At 41.8% G+C, this 17,941-nt stretch overlaps 1 protein-coding gene across 2 annotated transcripts; it reads right to left on the reverse strand.

Moving 5' to 3' along the window:
* Positions 1-1,717: 1,717 nt before the first annotated feature.
* Positions 1,718-17,826, reverse strand: ccar1 (cell division cycle and apoptosis regulator 1). 2 transcript variants are annotated; one of them, XM_069144665.1, is made up of 26 exons: positions 17,740-17,826; positions 16,037-16,197; positions 15,719-15,894; positions 15,456-15,602; positions 14,849-14,881; positions 14,329-14,525; positions 13,929-14,055; positions 13,147-13,263; positions 11,356-11,548; positions 11,032-11,176; positions 10,751-10,903; positions 10,381-10,606; positions 9,190-9,303; positions 8,721-8,887; positions 7,658-7,868; positions 6,395-6,478; positions 6,093-6,281; positions 5,645-5,836; positions 5,287-5,517; positions 5,060-5,189; positions 4,696-4,784; positions 4,456-4,596; positions 4,242-4,362; positions 3,886-4,068; positions 3,185-3,390; positions 1,718-2,990 (listed from the first exon to the last, which is right to left on the reverse strand). In XM_069144665.1, exons 2-26 carry the CDS (start codon positions 16,146-16,148, stop codon positions 2,910-2,912), a joined length of 3,765 nt encoding a protein of 1,254 aa, XP_069000766.1. In that variant the 5' UTR covers positions 16,149-16,197; positions 17,740-17,826; the 3' UTR covers positions 1,718-2,909. The 2 variants fall into 2 exon arrangements, with proteins under 2 accessions (XP_069000766.1, XP_069000765.1); XM_069144664.1 differs by having other exon boundaries at positions 10,751-10,906.
* Positions 17,827-17,941: the final 115 nt, after the last annotated feature.

Genomic DNA, 17,941 nt, shown 5'->3' on the forward strand with positions numbered 1-17,941 from the left:
TCCTCAATGATGCAGAGCAGAAATCTATGAAAGACAAAACGGATTATTTAATCATTAATCACTCACGTGCTAATTAAAAACCCTCTCCTATAAAAAAATTAAAAAGCGTATGAATGAAAGCGTGTTTGCTTGTGGAAGGAGTGGTGGGAGAGGAAACTAACCCAGCGTCACACTGACAGGATTGCAGAAAAGTCCCAATGGCTCCAAGACATAAAAGACACGTCCGAGGACACAAAGGCTTCTAAGGTAAATGATCTACAAGAAGCCGAGAGGTAGGACCCGCCCTGTTCCTCAGACACACTCGGTCACAACATGCTACATAATTAATAATCCTCGTCCGGACTGCATCTGGTCACACCTGCAGCGTTGCAGGGATACTATTCCTGACAAATGGTGATGTAACTTTGACCATCTCCTATCTTGGATTCATTATGTTCTCTGACAGCGTATGAACTTCTGCCTGACACGATGAAGTAAAACACTGAATCTAAAAGTTCAGCTTGAGCAATCCTACTTAAGTAAAAGTATTTGCAGCAAAGTGCACTTAAAAGTATTAAAGTAAAAGTACAGGTTTGGTTCCTCTTACTGATTCATGATTATAAATGACATTATTAGGTTATCAGCAGCACAAGCTGTTGGTACAGTGGTGTGTTTGAATTTTTAAATGTCTGCATAAATATCACCTAAAACATCCAATCTGCACACAAGTCCTAAAAGCAGATGATGAAGAAAACCCCTTTTACTAAATAAGACCAAAAAAAAAAGTGATATTTGGTCATTTGTTCACTAAGGGAATATGATCCCATATTGCATATCTGTGGGTGTCAAAAGTACGTGAACGTTCAGGATAAGCAGTTACTTTTAAGGTGTTTTCAGTCAGTGGGATGATAATCAGCTTTGAGTGGGCAGCGAAGAAAGAACAGGGACCGATCAAAGTCTGAGCTTCACTGTGGAAATGTATCACGGTATAAAAAAAAGGAGATTTCTGAGGAGGTCGGAAAAAGAGTTCTTAATGCTGCTCAGGCTGGAAAAGGTCACAAAACCCTCTCTAAAGAGTTTGGACTCCATTAATCCACAGTCAAACAGATATCTGTAAAAAAAAATGGGGGAAATTTAAGACCACTGCTACCGTTGCCAGGAGGGGTCGACCAACAAACATCACTCCAAGGCATGCAGTAGTCTGCAAGGTCACAAAGGAACCAGGGTAACTTCTTAGCAACGAAAGGCCTCTGTCAGAAAAAAGAAAAGCATCGGCTGTCAAATATTAACATTCAAGTTCTCATAGGAAGTACAAGGCAGCAGTTAATCTGGTAACCAAACACACAGAGCAACTATGGAGTAATAAAGCAGTGTCATTAGTTTGATCACCACAAATGCTCCAATAAGGGCATCTAGGGAAGCTGATTAAAAAAATAAAAATAAAAAATAAAAACACCAGTTAATAGGCCTATTTGCTCGGAAAAACGTGACAAAATGGTTGATAGATGATGCGTCATCGATGATAGAAACTCCAAAGTGTTTCCTACTGACAAGTCAACAATATCTGCTTTAGAAAAATATTTAACGAGTGTAGTTTACTGTTTGCTTCAGGAAGAAGAAACGGGTAAAAGTGAAGCTAATACCGAGCCGGTCATTTCTGTCCTGCAGCTGTAGACTCTGCTGCCATCTGCTGGTGACCAGTGCGACGTTAATAACTAAATACAGGATGGATAGAAAACACTGCTACATTATTTATTCTTTAATGACATTGAAATGTGGCACAACAGGAAAAGAATGCGTGAAAATAAAAAAATTAAAAATGGCTACATTCCTCTCAGCTTCTTCAGTTTCAGGGTCCTGCAAGTACTGCAGATTCACTGGGACGTCTACATGACGCGCCGTCATGAAAATCAGCAGCTACGCTTGTACTTTTCCTATATTTATAAATGACAATAATTGTCATTACGACTGTGAAAAACTAGGTGGAAAAACCCCTCGGACACGCTGTAGTGTTAAAATGGACCACTTTACTCTTGCACAAGACATCCATAGAGTACATTTTCAATAGAAAAATAAAATTGCCTGCTTTTGGAGTACATTTAAATTTAATTTAATTGTGCCTCTTTTTCTGAACAACCCAAACAAACACACACAGTTCAGAGGTGGATCTCAAAATGTTCATGTTCATCCCTTCAGCAGAGCATTCATTGAGCTCAGCTTTTGGTTCACGAGTAGCTTCCTTTGTCAGAAAACAGGACAAACGCTCATCGCGGTTAAGACATGAAACACCGAAACAGGCAGCGCAGCAGACTGGGAAAAGGTCCGAGAGGTGGGAACCATGCATAGCCACGTGTTGGAGAAAAGAACTACGGGAACCAGTTAAATCAGGCAAATAGAAGAACTACAAAATGAACGTTTATTGAATGGAGTTGGGGTAAATTTACCTGGGAAATCTGTCTCAACCACGTGGAAACCCTCCCACTCTTTTCCATCCAAAATGTGTTTCTTTTAAATATATTTTTGTCATTAATTCTCTCGCACATAAATAGCATCATTATTGCTCATTAGAAAAACAAAATCAACTCTAGTCCAACTCACACATACTGGCGATTAAATCTACATTGTGGCACTTTGTTGGCCATAACGGAGCTAAAGCGATTGGAAAAAACGAAATGTTAGCAACTGAACTTCACTTCCTTCGAAAATAAAGCGCTTCAAAGCTTTGCCGTAGATAAAATTACTCTAGGTAAGAAAAGTAACTCGGAAAAAAGAGGTCAAATTAAAAGAGGGAACTAATTCGTGAACTAAATTATACAAATACTTGAAGACAACAGGTTCAAATAAAACAATCCAATTATACTTGTTTCGGGAATATTTACAATTCAAGATCATCAGTGTTACAGATCAGCTTTGTTATTTGAAAGGTGAGTTTATTCATCAGCGCCGTTCGTCTGAGATGTTCCGATGTGATCGCCGGTGGCTTCGTCGCCAGACTCGTCTACCGCTTCATCCTGAGGAAGGAAAAAACAGTCGGTGAACATGAGCTCGTTTCAGTTGAAGCTCAAACACATCAGCCTGCATTTTTTTCTCTACTTCAGGTCTCAGAAACTGTGGAAATGTTATCCATCACGTGTTCAGCGTGGTGCATGGTTTCTCGTCATCGACCAAATTGCGCCGAAATTTGCCGTCTTTAAACATGGCGCACCTTCTTCAGCACCGCCATCAGCCCTTTGACCGTGGACATCAAGGACGTGGCCGACTTGCTCAGCAGCTGGTGATAGGTCGTCTTCTGCTCCTCCACGCCCTTCAGAGTCTGCTCCGTTTGCCCGAGAGAGCTTTTCACCTCGTCCAGCTCTCTGGATAAGGCTTTGTTGGCCTGCTCCAACTGAAGTTTCACCTTTGCGTCTTCGTCTGGAATGAGATACAACTTCAAGTCAGAAGGAAGGCAGGTCGGGGATTTAAGCACAGGGAGATTGAGTTGCAGGAAAATGTCATTTGACCTGCAACTGACCGAGCAACAGCAACCGAGGAAACGCAGCTTGGATTCGTTCAGATCCGGAAAATATTCGTTGAAATCAGAAAAATATACAACGGCTGCATCGTACTGGGAATTCTCAGTTTATCAACCGAAAGTGACGTTGTTTTGATCAAAGCTTACAACATCTTACATCAAATGTATAAATAATTTTGACGAATTTTGTTTTGTACTTCATGTGCCGGTTCACGTTTCAGCAGAAATCACAGCAGGAAGACAGCTGAATGCAGTGAGACCGAACCTCTCTGTAGCAAAGCTCAAATTGAGCCAGATCATTGTCCTGCAGGACTACTGACACAGAGTGTAGCTTGCGTCTGATCTTATTCAAATCCTTTCAGGGGACGACATTTACGAGACGACGGAATCCATACCCATTTTGGCATCCTGCACCATGAGCTTCTGTTCGATCTCCTCCCTCGCCTTCTCGCTCTTCTCCAGTTTCTGCATCATGCTGCCGATGTCGACCATGGCTCCGTTATACACGATCAGGTTACCAGACTCACTGGACTCGAGCTGAGCTCGAACCTTCGAAGGAGGAAGCAGTCCTCGGTTACCTGACAGAAAAAGAGAAGGTTTTTACTACAGCAGAGGAGCAGGGTAGTTTATTTAAATGATACTGCTACTGTCATCATAAACACTCTGCTTAAAAAAACAACAACAACAACAACTATTTAAAACAACAAAGACAGATATGAGAAGACCATCGACTTCCGTGTTAGCAGCTCACCTATGAGGTTTTCTATCTGGGCTTCATTAAAGGAAGGAATGGGTTCGTCCTTTCCCCTGTCTGTCAGTTTTCTGTAGTAACAAGACTCTCTGACGACCGGTTTATTCAGAAGCTTCTTTATCTGAAAAGAGACAAAAAAAACAAAAAAAAATCAACGCAAGTTTTACGGCGTGTGTGTGTGTGTGTGTGTGTGTGTGTGTGCGCGTGTGTTCACCTGAGCACGAGAAAGATGCAGCCCCAGTGTGTACAAGATCTCCTCCAGGTCTCTCTCCAGCAAATAGCCACAGTGGCTCTGGTCAAAGTAGACGAACGCCATCAGCAGCTCCTTGTTGTGCGTGACCATCTGCTTCTTCTCCTGGTGCGACGACAACGATCACTTTTATACCGACAGCCAGGTTTGCGCGACATCGATGCCTCGATGATAACATGCCAACAACAACAATAAGCAACCGACCTTGTCTTTCGAGGATCGCTCTTTCGACGACTTGCGGTCGTCCTTGCGATCTTTCCGGTCTCTGTCGTTGGAGTCGTCGTCGTCTTTGTCTGAGGAATAGCAACAGAAACATCACGTTGGATGACGACCGTGTCTCTTAAATCTTTGTGAGTAAAGAAAAAAAAGAAAAGAAAAAAAAGAAAATCGATATATCTAAAATAAAACCTGTGTTTTTCTCTACTTCGGGTCTCAGAAACTGTGGAAATGTTATCCGTCATATGTTCAGCGTGGTGCATGGTTTCTCGTCATCGACCAAATTACACTCAAGGAAATTCAAAATGGATCAACTGGACGGCATTAAAACAAAAAGGTGAGTGTGCAGTACCATCATCCTCGTCATCTTCTGCATCTTCAGCTTCCATTGGGTCATATTCTTCGGCGTTGGCCGTACTGCCGTCGTCTTCATTCTCCTCCTCATCTCGAGACTCCTCCTTTTTCACGGCCTTTTCTTCGTGCTGGTGTAAAAACACGAGTAACACAGTTACATGACAACACGCGGAATTCGTTGAACAAATGATGAACAGAGAAACCAGAAAGGCTCGAGAGGCTTGCCTTCCTCTTCTCCTCTTCGTCTTCTTTGGTCTTCTTCACCGCTGGTTCTTCGCTCTCTTCTTCTTTTTCTTTCTTTACTTCTCGCTTTTCAACCTCTTTTTTCTCTGCCTCCTTTTTGGCCTTCTTCTCCTTCTTCTCATCCTTGGTAGGAAGAGCGGCGAGGGTTTTATATATGCGGTAGCCAAAATCTCTCTGGAGCATCTCGTTAAACAGCTCAGCAAACAGGGAAACCTATACAGAGAGGAGACGGCATATTGTCAACCTGCGGCAGCAGAAAACAGTCATACTCCATTAGGACGCGTGTGCACTGCAGACCTTCTCTGAAACACGGTGTGAAACAAAAGCCAGTAATTCTCACCTCAAAAGAGTGCTCTTTGTTGTCTTCCAGTCTGTAGTCTAGCAGCACACTCAGGGACATGACGCTGCAGTCAAACTTGCCGTTCTTGGCTGCCCAGTTGGGGTGTACGATGATGGTGGGCTCATCGGGGAGGATGTAGCGCCTTTCTCTCCGCTGGCGTTCAACCTCCTCCTGCCTCTTCCGTTCCTCCTCCTAACAGAGAAGAACACATCAGAGGAAATGTAAGATAAACCTCAGTTCAGAATTATTATTATTCTTTTTTTTTTTTTCAATATTGAAAAGGCCACTAAAACTATGACTTAATTCGTCACTTTCAATAACAACTTCTATTTCATACAATATGAGAGACATCCACATTTGTGTTATGATAACAAAAATGTCATTACTTGTACTAAAGCGCTCTCCTGTTATTATTCACAGTTATTTAATAAATAGCATTTCTCAGTACCTCTCTGTCATCCTCAGGACGAGTCGGCTCCTCTTCTTCCGCAACTTTGCTTTCTGGTTTCTCGGGCTCCTTGGACTCCTCCACCTGCTCCTCCACCTTCAGTTGCTTGGTGAGGCGAGCGATCAGCTGCGATTTCAACCCCTTGGAGCTTAGAGAGCGACAATCGAGTTCCTTGCGCAGGTCGTTTACCTACAAGTGGAGAAAACATGGACATGGAAAGCACGCATTCAATCTCCAGTTGCTGCGAGTTTGCTGCTTTTCCTACACGTACCAATGCGGAGCCTTTCTTTCTTGAACTTTACCTTCATTGATTTCGGGTCAAGTTTAGCCCAGTGAGTGGGAGTACTAACGTCCTTCGATTCATCGTCATCCTTCTCCTCTTCCTCCTTGACAGGAAATCGTTAAGACAGAGACAGGCAGAGGGAGAGAGAAAGGTGGGAGAGCAAACAGTCAGCACACCACTCGGGGCCTTAGTGAGCTTTAAAGTTGATCCGTGCAAGAAGCAAGGTCTCATCTGTCTTTCATTGTCTTGTCCTAGTGAGCTCTCGACTGTGTTTAAGTCCACTGCTACTGAAGCGTACACAGGGAAGCTCTCTAGCTCTTATAAAAACCAACAGAAATGCCACCCAGCTGCCAATCAATCAATCTGTGGAACACAAAAAAGGTCAAAATCAATGAGAGGCGTGTCCAAAAGGTGTGTAGGTACATCAGGTGAACTGAAGCTGGCCTCCAATCGGAGTGAGGATAGGGTGGCCCTACCATGCTCTATGACTGGGGTATTGCCATTTATGGGTTTTATACACCTACGTCAGATAGGAGCCATCTGTCCAACCAACTGCCCTGGAAAAACCAAATTCTACATATAGTCCAAATGAAAGTGTAGAATCCAACAACAAGAACAGACAAGAAGCAGGACTTGGGGAGGTTCTCTTTTCGAAGTCAGACGATATCAAATTGATGCGAAAAATCATATAAAAAAAAATACACATTTCTACAACACACATTATTTACACGCAACTGACTCCACAGATTCCAGTGTGTTTCAAAATTCTGGTTACCAGTGTTAAAAATGGACCACTGGTTCAAATTTGAGATTAATGCTGAACCAGTTTGAAAGCACCCAAATTAAAAGCAGGTTAAGCAGCTGTTTTAAAATAATGCACAACAAACATGCAAAGATTAACATGAATAATTATACCAGATCAGCACCCGATTGTGAGGAGTTTGAGGAACTGGAAGCTGTTTTACCAGTTGCAACTGGGGCCTACACAACACAACCTAGTCTCACTGCTTCCACTGTATGTGTCTGCTGGATGTGAGGGAAGGTGGGAGTGCTGATGGAGGAATGGAGGAGTTGGAGCAGAGGAGAAGGGGGCAGGTGGAGGAGTAAACAGAAGAAGCCTAGGTGGGGTTTGGTGGACCAGTAATAAGCCTGTGTTCGTATCTGTGTGCGTGAAAGGTGACGTGTGCTTTGTGTCTGATGTGTATCTGGGGTTTGTTTTTGTAATTCCTGTGCCTTCCTGTGAGAAGCGGAAATGAGAAGAGAGGGATTAGCGGTTCAGTGCCTGTTCTCCATCCGCCTCCTTTCGCTCGGCCGACAGCTTCTCAGCCAGCTGCTCCCGGAGTCGCCGTGACAGCACCTCCCACTCTGAGCGGGTAGGAAGACAATGCCAAACATCCGGAAGAAACAAAACCACTGTCTCCACATGAGCAGGGACTGTCCGTCCCTTGTGTGTCTCCTCCGGCCGATGATAGCGAATCTCTGCAAAACGATACCTGTCGCAAAGGAAGAAGGTGCATTGGAAAGAAACATTCTGGTCAGGACACAGTATAAAAGGCAAGCCTTGCTAAGGCGAGCCTTCTACAGTTACTCCCTCCCATGAGGTCACTGAATGATCGTACACATCATTACAGTGACCCGTCTCCCACACAACACGCAGCATAGACAAAGACAAATGGACCCAGTCTGCAGCTCTCCAACTGTTGTCACAGGTTTCGGCAGCCATTTTGAGAAAGTTGACAGACAATCACAAAAAATAAATCACACCCCCAAAATTCTTCCCCATTATAGCTTCAGCCAATTATGGATGAGTGGTCTGCATTTAACCTCGGATACACTTAACGCACTACATTAGGGTTGTGCGAAGAGAGACAGAATCAACAGGACAGTGAAAGCCAGTTAAATATGTAAGATATTTAACAGAGAGAATTGAAAAATAAAAGAACAAAAACAACGTAATGGCAGTGTCCTCTGGTCCAGGCTACTGCTTCCTGCCACCAAGTCCATGCGTTTGCTTTTTCATCACAATGAAAGTTGTGTATATGAATAGAGAGTGTGACAGAAAGAGAGCGCCAAGACTACAACACACAAAAGGCCAAAAAGAACATTGCACAACACAACAAATAATAATAGTAAATAATAGACTGCAAATTAACAGCACAATAATCATTAATATAAATAGAGAAACAAAAAAATATCACCCAACATGTCCAGCAGGGATTTAGTAACGAGGTAGTACACAAATGCAAATGTACTCAAATTCAGATTTTAGTAACAGAGTTAAAAGGGTTCAAACAGAAACACAATCACTGAGAAAAATCAATATTGACGAGAGGAGCAGCACTTACCACTGAGTGCACAGACTCAGGTCTATGCCTGTGAGTGCCTTGCAACAGCGCGTGGCTGTCTTAATAAGGACTGCAGGATCCTTCTCTGGGTCAGCTCCATCCAGAGAGGGAGACCAGTGACCACCGATGGCCATGGCCTCATCTTTACCTCTCATGCCCACCAAAAACTAAGGGAGAAAGACAAAGGGGAGCCACGGACAGTAGGTTAGATGGAAGTGGGGAATGACAATATGGATGAAGGGGTGCGGAGGATATGAGGAGCAAAAAAGAGAATAGAGACAAGGAAAGACAGAAAAATGTCAGCAAAGGATCCATAACCAAGTCAAAAGTAAATACCAGAGGTATTTACACAAGGGAGCCAACGTCAGTTAGGACTTCTCCACACTGCGAGTACTCAGAAATGGAATAGGATCATTGCATCACTGTCAGCTCACGTGCATCGTGCAAGCGTGGAGAGGGTTTGACGTACCTTAATGAGTCTGGCAGGATGTTGGAAGGAGTCTCTGAGTTCCTGCGTGTCCTCTGCCAGTGCACAGGACTTGTGATAGAGCTCCTCTATACTGGGGTTAGCCAGCAGCATCACCTGAGACAAAAACACAACACATTAAAAGTTTATAATCCTTCAAATATTCATGAAATCAAACACCATTTTTGATACCGTTCATGGTCTCCTGCCATCCTATTTATTGCTGTGGATACAGACTGCCGACCTAACCACAAGAAACTCACGGGGAAAACACTATACATGCATGTATTGTAGTGTAATTTAATCTCATTGATGACGGCCTCACTATTCACCGAATCAAAGTCATTGCGAATTCAACCAGCACATTTCCAACTCCACCTGCTGAACATTTACAGCAAATGTGGTTTATTTGACAAGGTTAAAAAAATTCTCTTCCTATCTCAACAGGGTTTGTTTAGTGAGTTTAGAGAGCCAAGCCTGCAGGTCATTCCAAGACCAGGGGCCATAAACTGCACTCGTTCATTTTGTATTCACAACATGTGCAGCCCGTAATCAGATTGTCATTATTTTTTGAAGGACTTCTTAATGAAAACTCATGTGGAGTTCGGCTGCAAACAGATCTGCCAGTTGCTCCTCTGTTGTATTTCTGCCGAATGAGCTGTTGAACAAGTACCTACTGTAGTACTAAAGCACGCTGCTGTTATTACGGTAACTAAACATGTCTCTAAATCAACCAGGACTAACATCATAAGGATAACAAATTTTAAGCTGTTAATATCCTTCTGCTATTTGCATTTCTGTGCAGTAAAGCAAACAACTAAAAAAATCTCAGCTTTTTGTTGTGCTCACCTGCACTCCTCCGCATTATGTTCGGGTTTAATTTTGCTTTGTCTATGATGTTTAATCTAGAGTGAAAACAGATTACAGTTGTTGAGTTTCTTCAGGGATTTCCTGACTGTAGATCCTCACTTTGTGTGCTACCAGTGCTGCATCCACCACTTTTAAACCCCATCTTAAGCTAGTGTGGAACATATTTCTTACATGTGGTCGTCACCACTTCTTGGTTTTGCTCCCAGTAGTCTTAGTTTGAAAGGTTCTTACATTTTTACAACTTTAACTGTGAGAAATAAAAACTGTGCCCAGCATCGAACTAAATAGAAAATGGTGAATCGTATCCACTATTGACAGTCATACCTTAGCACTGTAGGTGTGGTTAGCATCAGGAGGGTCCAGCACTGCTGTGTTCTTAGCTAAAGGATCCACCTCTTTGTGCAAGATGTGGAAGTTACAGGCGTTACTAAACTGGAAGGGTCGTGTGAGAGGAAAGGCATCCACCCATGTGAAGACGGCATCAAAGAAGTCGCTGGGAATGTAGAGGCTCTGATAGCGCCTTCTCAGCTCCATCATGTCACAGCAGGAACTGGAGAGCACAAAGAGGACGGTTATTACCTCAGCAACACATTCCTGACATGCTGTTGAGCATTACACTCAAGTTTCAGACTTATCACTCTACAATGATGTATTTCCAACTTAAAACAAGAAACAATGAGATGATTATATTCACCCATCTAAGCTGAACTTTGAAAACTGGACAGTGTAGCGAGGAACCACTCTGCGAGGCCGTCTCGGGGAGCGATCACGTCTCGGTGATCGGTCTCTGGAGCGCTTGCGTGCGGGTGAGCGTTCTCTCGATCGTCTACGATCTCGGTCTCTGTCTCTGCTGAAGAATTCCCAAAAAATTTAAAATGATTTCTAACTAAAAAAAAAAAAAAAAGAGGATCAAATTCACGGGAAAGGGATACGGCCAGCAGTACGTTAGGTCATCTTGGATGGTTGCCATCTCACCTGCGTTCTTCTTTAGTCCTGAGGATGAGCTCAGGACCACGGTCATTACGAGTGGGGAAACGGGGTGGAGGCTCAATTCGTCGGACAGGCTGCGGTTGTGGCATCATTCTCACCGGGGGCTGAAGCAAACCCCCGGGAAACACATCTGGAGACAACGGAAATAATGCAAAGCCCCGGCTTGTTTAACCACCGAACATACCACGCAAACAGCCTCTATTTTGTGCTCAATGTTGGGCCAAAACAGCTGTGATCATCACCACTTGTCTAACCTCTTTATATCCAGATATACGAGGTAAGTGCAATCACAAATGACAAGTGTTTTACCTTTGGGTGGAGGCTGCGGCAGCAGAGGCTGAGGAGGGTTTTGGAGAAGGGGGGCCAGAGATGCAGCGGACAGCTGGGCCTGGAGAAGGGAAGGAGGGGGGGGCTGCGTCGGAACACTGAAAGTGGTTGGGGGAGGTAGCGACTGCAGCATGTTGGGGGCTGCCTTCATCATGTTAGGAGGTTGAGGCTGGTTCTAGACAAAAGAGGTAAGAGGCGAAACAAAACAAAAATGAGAGGCGAGTAAATGTTCAAAGGCAAACCTTAAACAATAACAAATAAGAAGATAAAATGGACAAAATTTTAGACAGCGGCTGCTTGAAAGAAAAAAAGCTTTTCGGCGGTCTGAATGTGTTTGAATGAAAGAATGGTAGAAATGTCCTCAGAAGTGCCCTGACCGGTTGACCTAATCAAAGAAAAATGGATGTGCAGGCCTAATCTGAAGTAATTTCAGTCGAATCTGCCAAATGAAATAATTTTGCTTTTGGCATTTAAAAGTTCTTAAAACTTATTTGGGTGGAAAAAAAGACCAAATTTACTGACAAACAATGATGGTTAAAGATACATTATCAAAGACATTTCTGGGATTTGGTCTGAATATTGTTGAAGAAGTTTCTACACTTCACACTTTGCTGTATATGAGATTATTTTAACTAAAGCCAGATACGAGCTTCTGGATTTTGATATATAAATACCATCTTTCTTACAAACTACAAGTCTTAACATATCTGTAAAATTCGGTAAGCTCTTATTTATAAGCAGAGGACATACTAATGTTGCCAGGCTAACATTTAAGATGTGAACAATGCCTGAAAAAACCCAATAAATCTGCTTAAAATTAGGGCTTCAATATTGGGTCACAACAATAGTTTTTCTGTTTCTACCCCACGTTATTTGTTCTTAAGAATGTCTTTTTGGGAGGAATACCAGACTACAATAGACTGAATTTACATCAAAGTAAAAATTGCTATTTTGTGCACAGTTTGTGGTCAATACTATAACAAAGCATTACCAGTTCTGCAGTTATAGTCAAATGCTTAATGTAATAACATTTATAACCGAATGGCATTTTTCTCAGGATATTTCATATATTTAGTGAGCAGACAGGCTTGGCCTTTTGAAAGGAAAAAAATTATGCTGAAATTAAATATGTCCCTCTGGCTCAAGTAAAGTAAACTTATACAAGAAAGCCCCGCTTTCAGAAATATTCTCTAAAGTATAACTAGCATTATGAAAACTGTGCATGCCTCACTGCTTGGTAAGGCACTGATTGGCGTTTCAAACCAAACTTTTATAACAAAAAACTACTGTTACAGCTTCTTCAGTGTACTTTCATGAACTCGTTTCAGACGCCACACTATTCTTGGCATCACTTAAAATGTGTTCAAAGTATTCTTATTTATAGCAGATTCTCTTGAAGTCACTGTCATCTGCATTGTCTCCTGTAGAGATTTACTGATTTAAAAAATAAATCATCTCAGTGTAAAAACACTGAAGAAACATTAGTCTTTTTTTTTCAACAAAACAAAAAAACATCTACCACATAAATCATGTTCTGAATGTATAATGAAGTCTGAATATGGTTCTATTCATTTGGCAACAGCAGCAAACTAAAAGAACAAGCAAAAAGCCACAGTTAAGAAAAGATGGAACCGTGGTTGTAGTTCACCATGAAGAGATTAACCAAAGACAGTCTGGAAACAAAATTTTAAAAGAGAAAATATTTTAAAAGAGAAAATGAGCAGGGAAAAGAACCAAAAAATAAAATGTGTGATTCAGGGCTGGGGGGGTTACATTTTGTCTGTTGTCCACCGCGGAGTGCATGTCTGAGTAGCGCAGCTGCATCCCTGGCTCATTGTAAAGGCTGCCGAGCTGTGGGGAAGCTTGAGGTAAAGGCTGCTGCTGCTGATGCTAGGAGGGATTGAAAACACAACAGTAAATAAAAGACAGAGAGGTACAAGGATAAGATCAAATTGGAAAAAGAGAAGAAATAAACACTTAATATATTCGGACTCTCCTAAAACAATCCAGGGATTAAAATGAACCTATGGTTGCTACTTTTGGATATTAAAAATTCTAAGAATATGTTCTCATTTTCAGCACATAGCTTCTGTCACTTCCCCATGTTTGCTCAGGTCAATAAAGCCAAATGAACTGAAACAAACAGACATGCATAAAATACAAAGTATTCAGACCTGTTTCACATAACGAGGAGTCTTTTGAGTACTTGATCGGGGTCATTTGTAACCTGAGGTCACATTTTGTGCAACTTCCAGTATCAGTGGACTTTTATTCAAACATGAAGCTACAAAGTGGATACTATTGTATAGTAATTATGGTTGAATTAAATCCTTTGTAAACACTGATACAAAGTTTGTCATTAACTTTTTGGAACAGATAAGGCAATTTAACACCATGGATGAATGCAGCGAAAACACTGATTCTGAGTACTATGAGCAATATTAAAAAACACTAAAAGGTCAATAATAATTCAAGCAGAAAATCCCCAGACTGTATCACTGTGCTCAAAAATAGTATTCTTGAGCAACGGAGTGCAATGGTCTCAATGTTCTCACCGACTGATTTGTTAGCTGAGGTAACGTCTGGATGCGCTGTGCGTTCCACTTGAAGGGCATATTTGGGTTGTACACAGCTTCCACTAGGACCCTGTCCCCCACCTGGGGAGTCTTCCCCTTTACAGCACTATAAAATTGTTAAAAAAAAAAAAAAGCATTCAGGCATGTCCAAAAATCTTTATATGTAAAGTCACATCGGTTTAAAATTTATAAAAGCATGCAAGTATCCTTAGGAACTCTCTACTACGGGTGCCACAAAAGAGCCTGGGAAATGACAAGGGCAGGTTAACACGGGTGTAAAAAAAACCCCAAAAAAACATCTAGAGACAGTGAGAGCATTTAACTTATCATTCTACCAAGTAATACAGTTTGAGAGATGTTGGGGACCATGCTCTTTCACCTTAACTGAAAGAAGACATCCTCATCCACAAAGCCAAATGTGTCATGTAGCTTGTTGACGACACCAGTGAAGACCCGCTGCTTCTGTGGCTGCGTCTGCTGTTGGTGGCTCGAACGTGGTGTTGGGTACGACACAGTAATCTGGGCTGTCTGCTGGGGGTTGGACAGGCTCAGGCTGGTAGGCAAGGCGACGGGGGGCTGAGGGTCGGGAAAAGAAAGAGGGATCAAAAAAAGAACTGTGATCACACTTTGATTTGCATGTCAGAACTCAATAAGTCAATAACATATTCATTCAAACACGGGAGACATTTAAATGGCAAACTTAGCCTTTTCTCCTACAAATAAACTTAGAACAAAGCCACAAAGAAAACTGGAAAAAATAAAGACAAAAAAGCCTTGATCTGGTCAGCTATGGAAACATCTGGCTTGCATTTCAGTTTCTAACATGGAAAGAGAGAGGACTGATCTCTGCGTGTATGTCTTGTCTTGAGTTTGTGGGAGTGTGTTTTTTTGTGCACTACCTGAGAAAGCAGAGCTTGTTGAGGCTGTGGAAGCTGGGAAGAAAGAAGAAAAACAGAAAATGCCAAAAGTGAACATGTGGTATATTCACAGTATATTTAACCACAATGTAATGCCACACCCTGTGCCTTCACAACAACTTCCTTTCCAATGAGTCGGTGTTCATTAATGGATTCTGCTAGTGGAAACAAGAGCATTTTACATGCTGTCATTTGAGTAGTTGTATCAAATTACCCTTACAGCCTAATCGCATGATCCATCTTAGGAGAGAATTGCCAAGTTGTTAAAGAATACGGAGGAATAAAAGCATGATAGACAAATAGATCAGAATTCAAAGGGTAAATTTAATCTTGATTTAAAAGAGTGCAAAGTAGTGTCACTCAGACAAATTAAAGCTTAGGGCTGTCTGAGCTGACCAATGCTCATTTTCCAAATAACATTTATGTCTACTATTTTGCTGACACATAATAGATGAGACCATGAAAGATATCTAAATATGACGCATAATGTCAATGAGAGTCTTAACCAAATATATATTTTCCAAGGTTAGTAGGGGCAGAGGCTTATCAAAAATAAAGTATAACAAAGGAAAAAAAGCCTTTGCTTCACCTGATGAGGAACATTGTACAACTGTTGTTGAGGCGGTTGCTGGGGTGGCTGCTGCTGCTGTTGCTGTTGTTGCTGTTGTTGTTGTTGTTGCTGCTGCTGCTGTTGCTGTTGCTGCTGATACTGCTGGAGCGCTGTATTGATCTGAGACTATAGACATTAAAGAGAACATGACAGAGATAGTAGCTGATCAAAAGAGTGTACATGGGACCAGGGAAAGATACAGATTGCTGACTGTGCCGAGGACAACATCACTTATGGCTGACCTGCTGTAGTGCTGCTGCAGCAGCCGCTGCAGCCTGCTGCTGCAAAGCAGCATTTTGCTGAGACAGCTGATAGTTTGCAGCAGATTGGTTGCTGAGAGAAGCTGCAGCCAAGGCTGACTGCTGAGAGTAAACAGAGGGAGATGCTCCCAGAAGAGACGGCTGCTGTACTCCCAGAGCTGCAGAGAGAAAACACACATTTTAAAAAAATATGGAAATATTTAATGAATGGGGAATGTTGGTGTAAAATAGGATAGATTACATGATGGTAAGTGTTAAGAGTCAGAACAACGTGAAATGTTTTTTCATGAGTATACTCACAGTGCAGACTATTGAGGTCAAGGGACTGTCCTGAGTGGCCCGGTTGGGACACCGCTGTGGCAGCAAACTGAGTCGCCCACGGTGGATTCTTTTGTCCCCCGAATTGGGCCATGACTCATTCAGAATAAGGGCAGTCTCTGCTCACCAGGCTAATGCTGTCACTAAACACATGAATGAGCAACAAAAAAAACAAAAAAAACAAAACAAAAAAAAAAATTAGAATTTGTGTACCCAAATGACTGTAAGCACAAACAATCTGTTAAACAATAAAACATGCGAAGGGTATCAAAGATTTGTTGATCTTTAACTGACAAACTTCAAGTTTGTACCTCTCCCATAGTACACAATAAGAGTCGAGTCGAGTAAATCAAGGACTGAGCAATATGAACAAATGAAGCAAATATAAAGATATTGTTTACCAAATACTTCAATATCGATATTGCAACGATATTGTAGGGATAACTAATGTCGCTTTCACAAAAATATTTACACGATGAGACTTTGGAGATATAATTATCAGTAATGTGGATAAAATGACTAAGTGGGTAAAGGCAAATAACAACTAGAAGAGCCTGGGAAGTTCAGAAAATGACATCTCTTTACTGTAATGCAGCCTTTAAAACTAGGAAAAGACTAAACTTACAACACAATATTAATATTATGGTATTGAAAAACTAAGACCATTTTCTCGTCTCATATCACAATATAATAAAATATTCATATATTGCTCAGTCCTGCGTTTGCTTTTATTATCCACAAGGGCCAAATCAGCTCGCAAGCATTAGCTGACAGTAATCAGACATCATTACACATGCTGACACATTATATGAAAATAAATATGTCACCAAAAAAAAAAAAAAACAGAAACACTTTTAAGGCAGTAAAGTGGATTAAAAAAAATAAATAAAAAGCAACTCAACCACCACAGAAACAATAGGAACAAAATCAAGGTTCAGTGTAACATTAAAACTGAGTGAGACCAGAACATAACGTTACGGTGCGAAGTGTGATAACTTTATACCCTCAAAATATCAAATCTAATCAAACAAACCGTGAAGATATATCCCAGTTTTGATGTTGTTTACACCGCTTGCACAAACCACAATCAGCTTTACGTCATACCGTTATCGCACAATAACCTAACGCCGTTAAGCCCCAACATTATGAAATAATATAAATCACCGGAACAAGTACTTTCGAGGGGCAAAACAAGTATTAATCCGTATGCACGGACTAAATCCCCCCCTCGTCGACGTCTGCAGATCTTCCGTCGAGCAGCAGCTGCTGACACAGCAACCTCGACGGGCTGCCTGGCTAACGTTAGCCACTAACTGACAGCACGCAGCTAAACTATCCAGCACGCTGAGGCTGTTATCGGTGTCGTGAACGGGAACTAAAACAAAAGCTCTCCGCGCCGCTTTGTTATATTGGCTACTGTGAAATACAGCAGTTATATACAGGGTGGTTAATTTAGCGTTTTATTTTTTTATTTTTTTTTTTTTTTTTTACGACGTTAGCTTTGTTGCCAGATTAGCCTCGTGCTAGATTTGTTATCGAGAGCGAGGCCTCAGTAAAACGTTTGCAGGCTGGAAGCAGTATATGTTTATACAATGTTTAAACGACACAACAACAACAAAAATACACATTCACTCATTGCAGCATCTCTTTTACACGCATTTAATATTTACACTACGAATACTCACCCTGACTAACGTAGTAAGGTTTGGATTAAAATTGTTAACGCTGCTTTACCGCTGTCCCTCGCACCGGCCGAAGTGGACAAACAATGCGCATGCGCGGAACGGAAAACCTGATCCTGATCCAGATCCTGATCCTGATCCAGATCCAGATCCAGGCGTACGAAGTGGTGCGTATGCCTGTGAGTCAAGAGCGTAAACAAAATAC

This window comes from Embiotoca jacksoni, unplaced genomic scaffold (genome assembly GCF_022577435.1).
Source record: "Embiotoca jacksoni isolate LCO1_2020_lvr unplaced genomic scaffold, fEmbJac1.0.p SCAF_12, whole genome shotgun sequence".
NCBI lineage: Eukaryota > Metazoa > Chordata > Actinopteri > Embiotocidae > Embiotoca > Embiotoca jacksoni.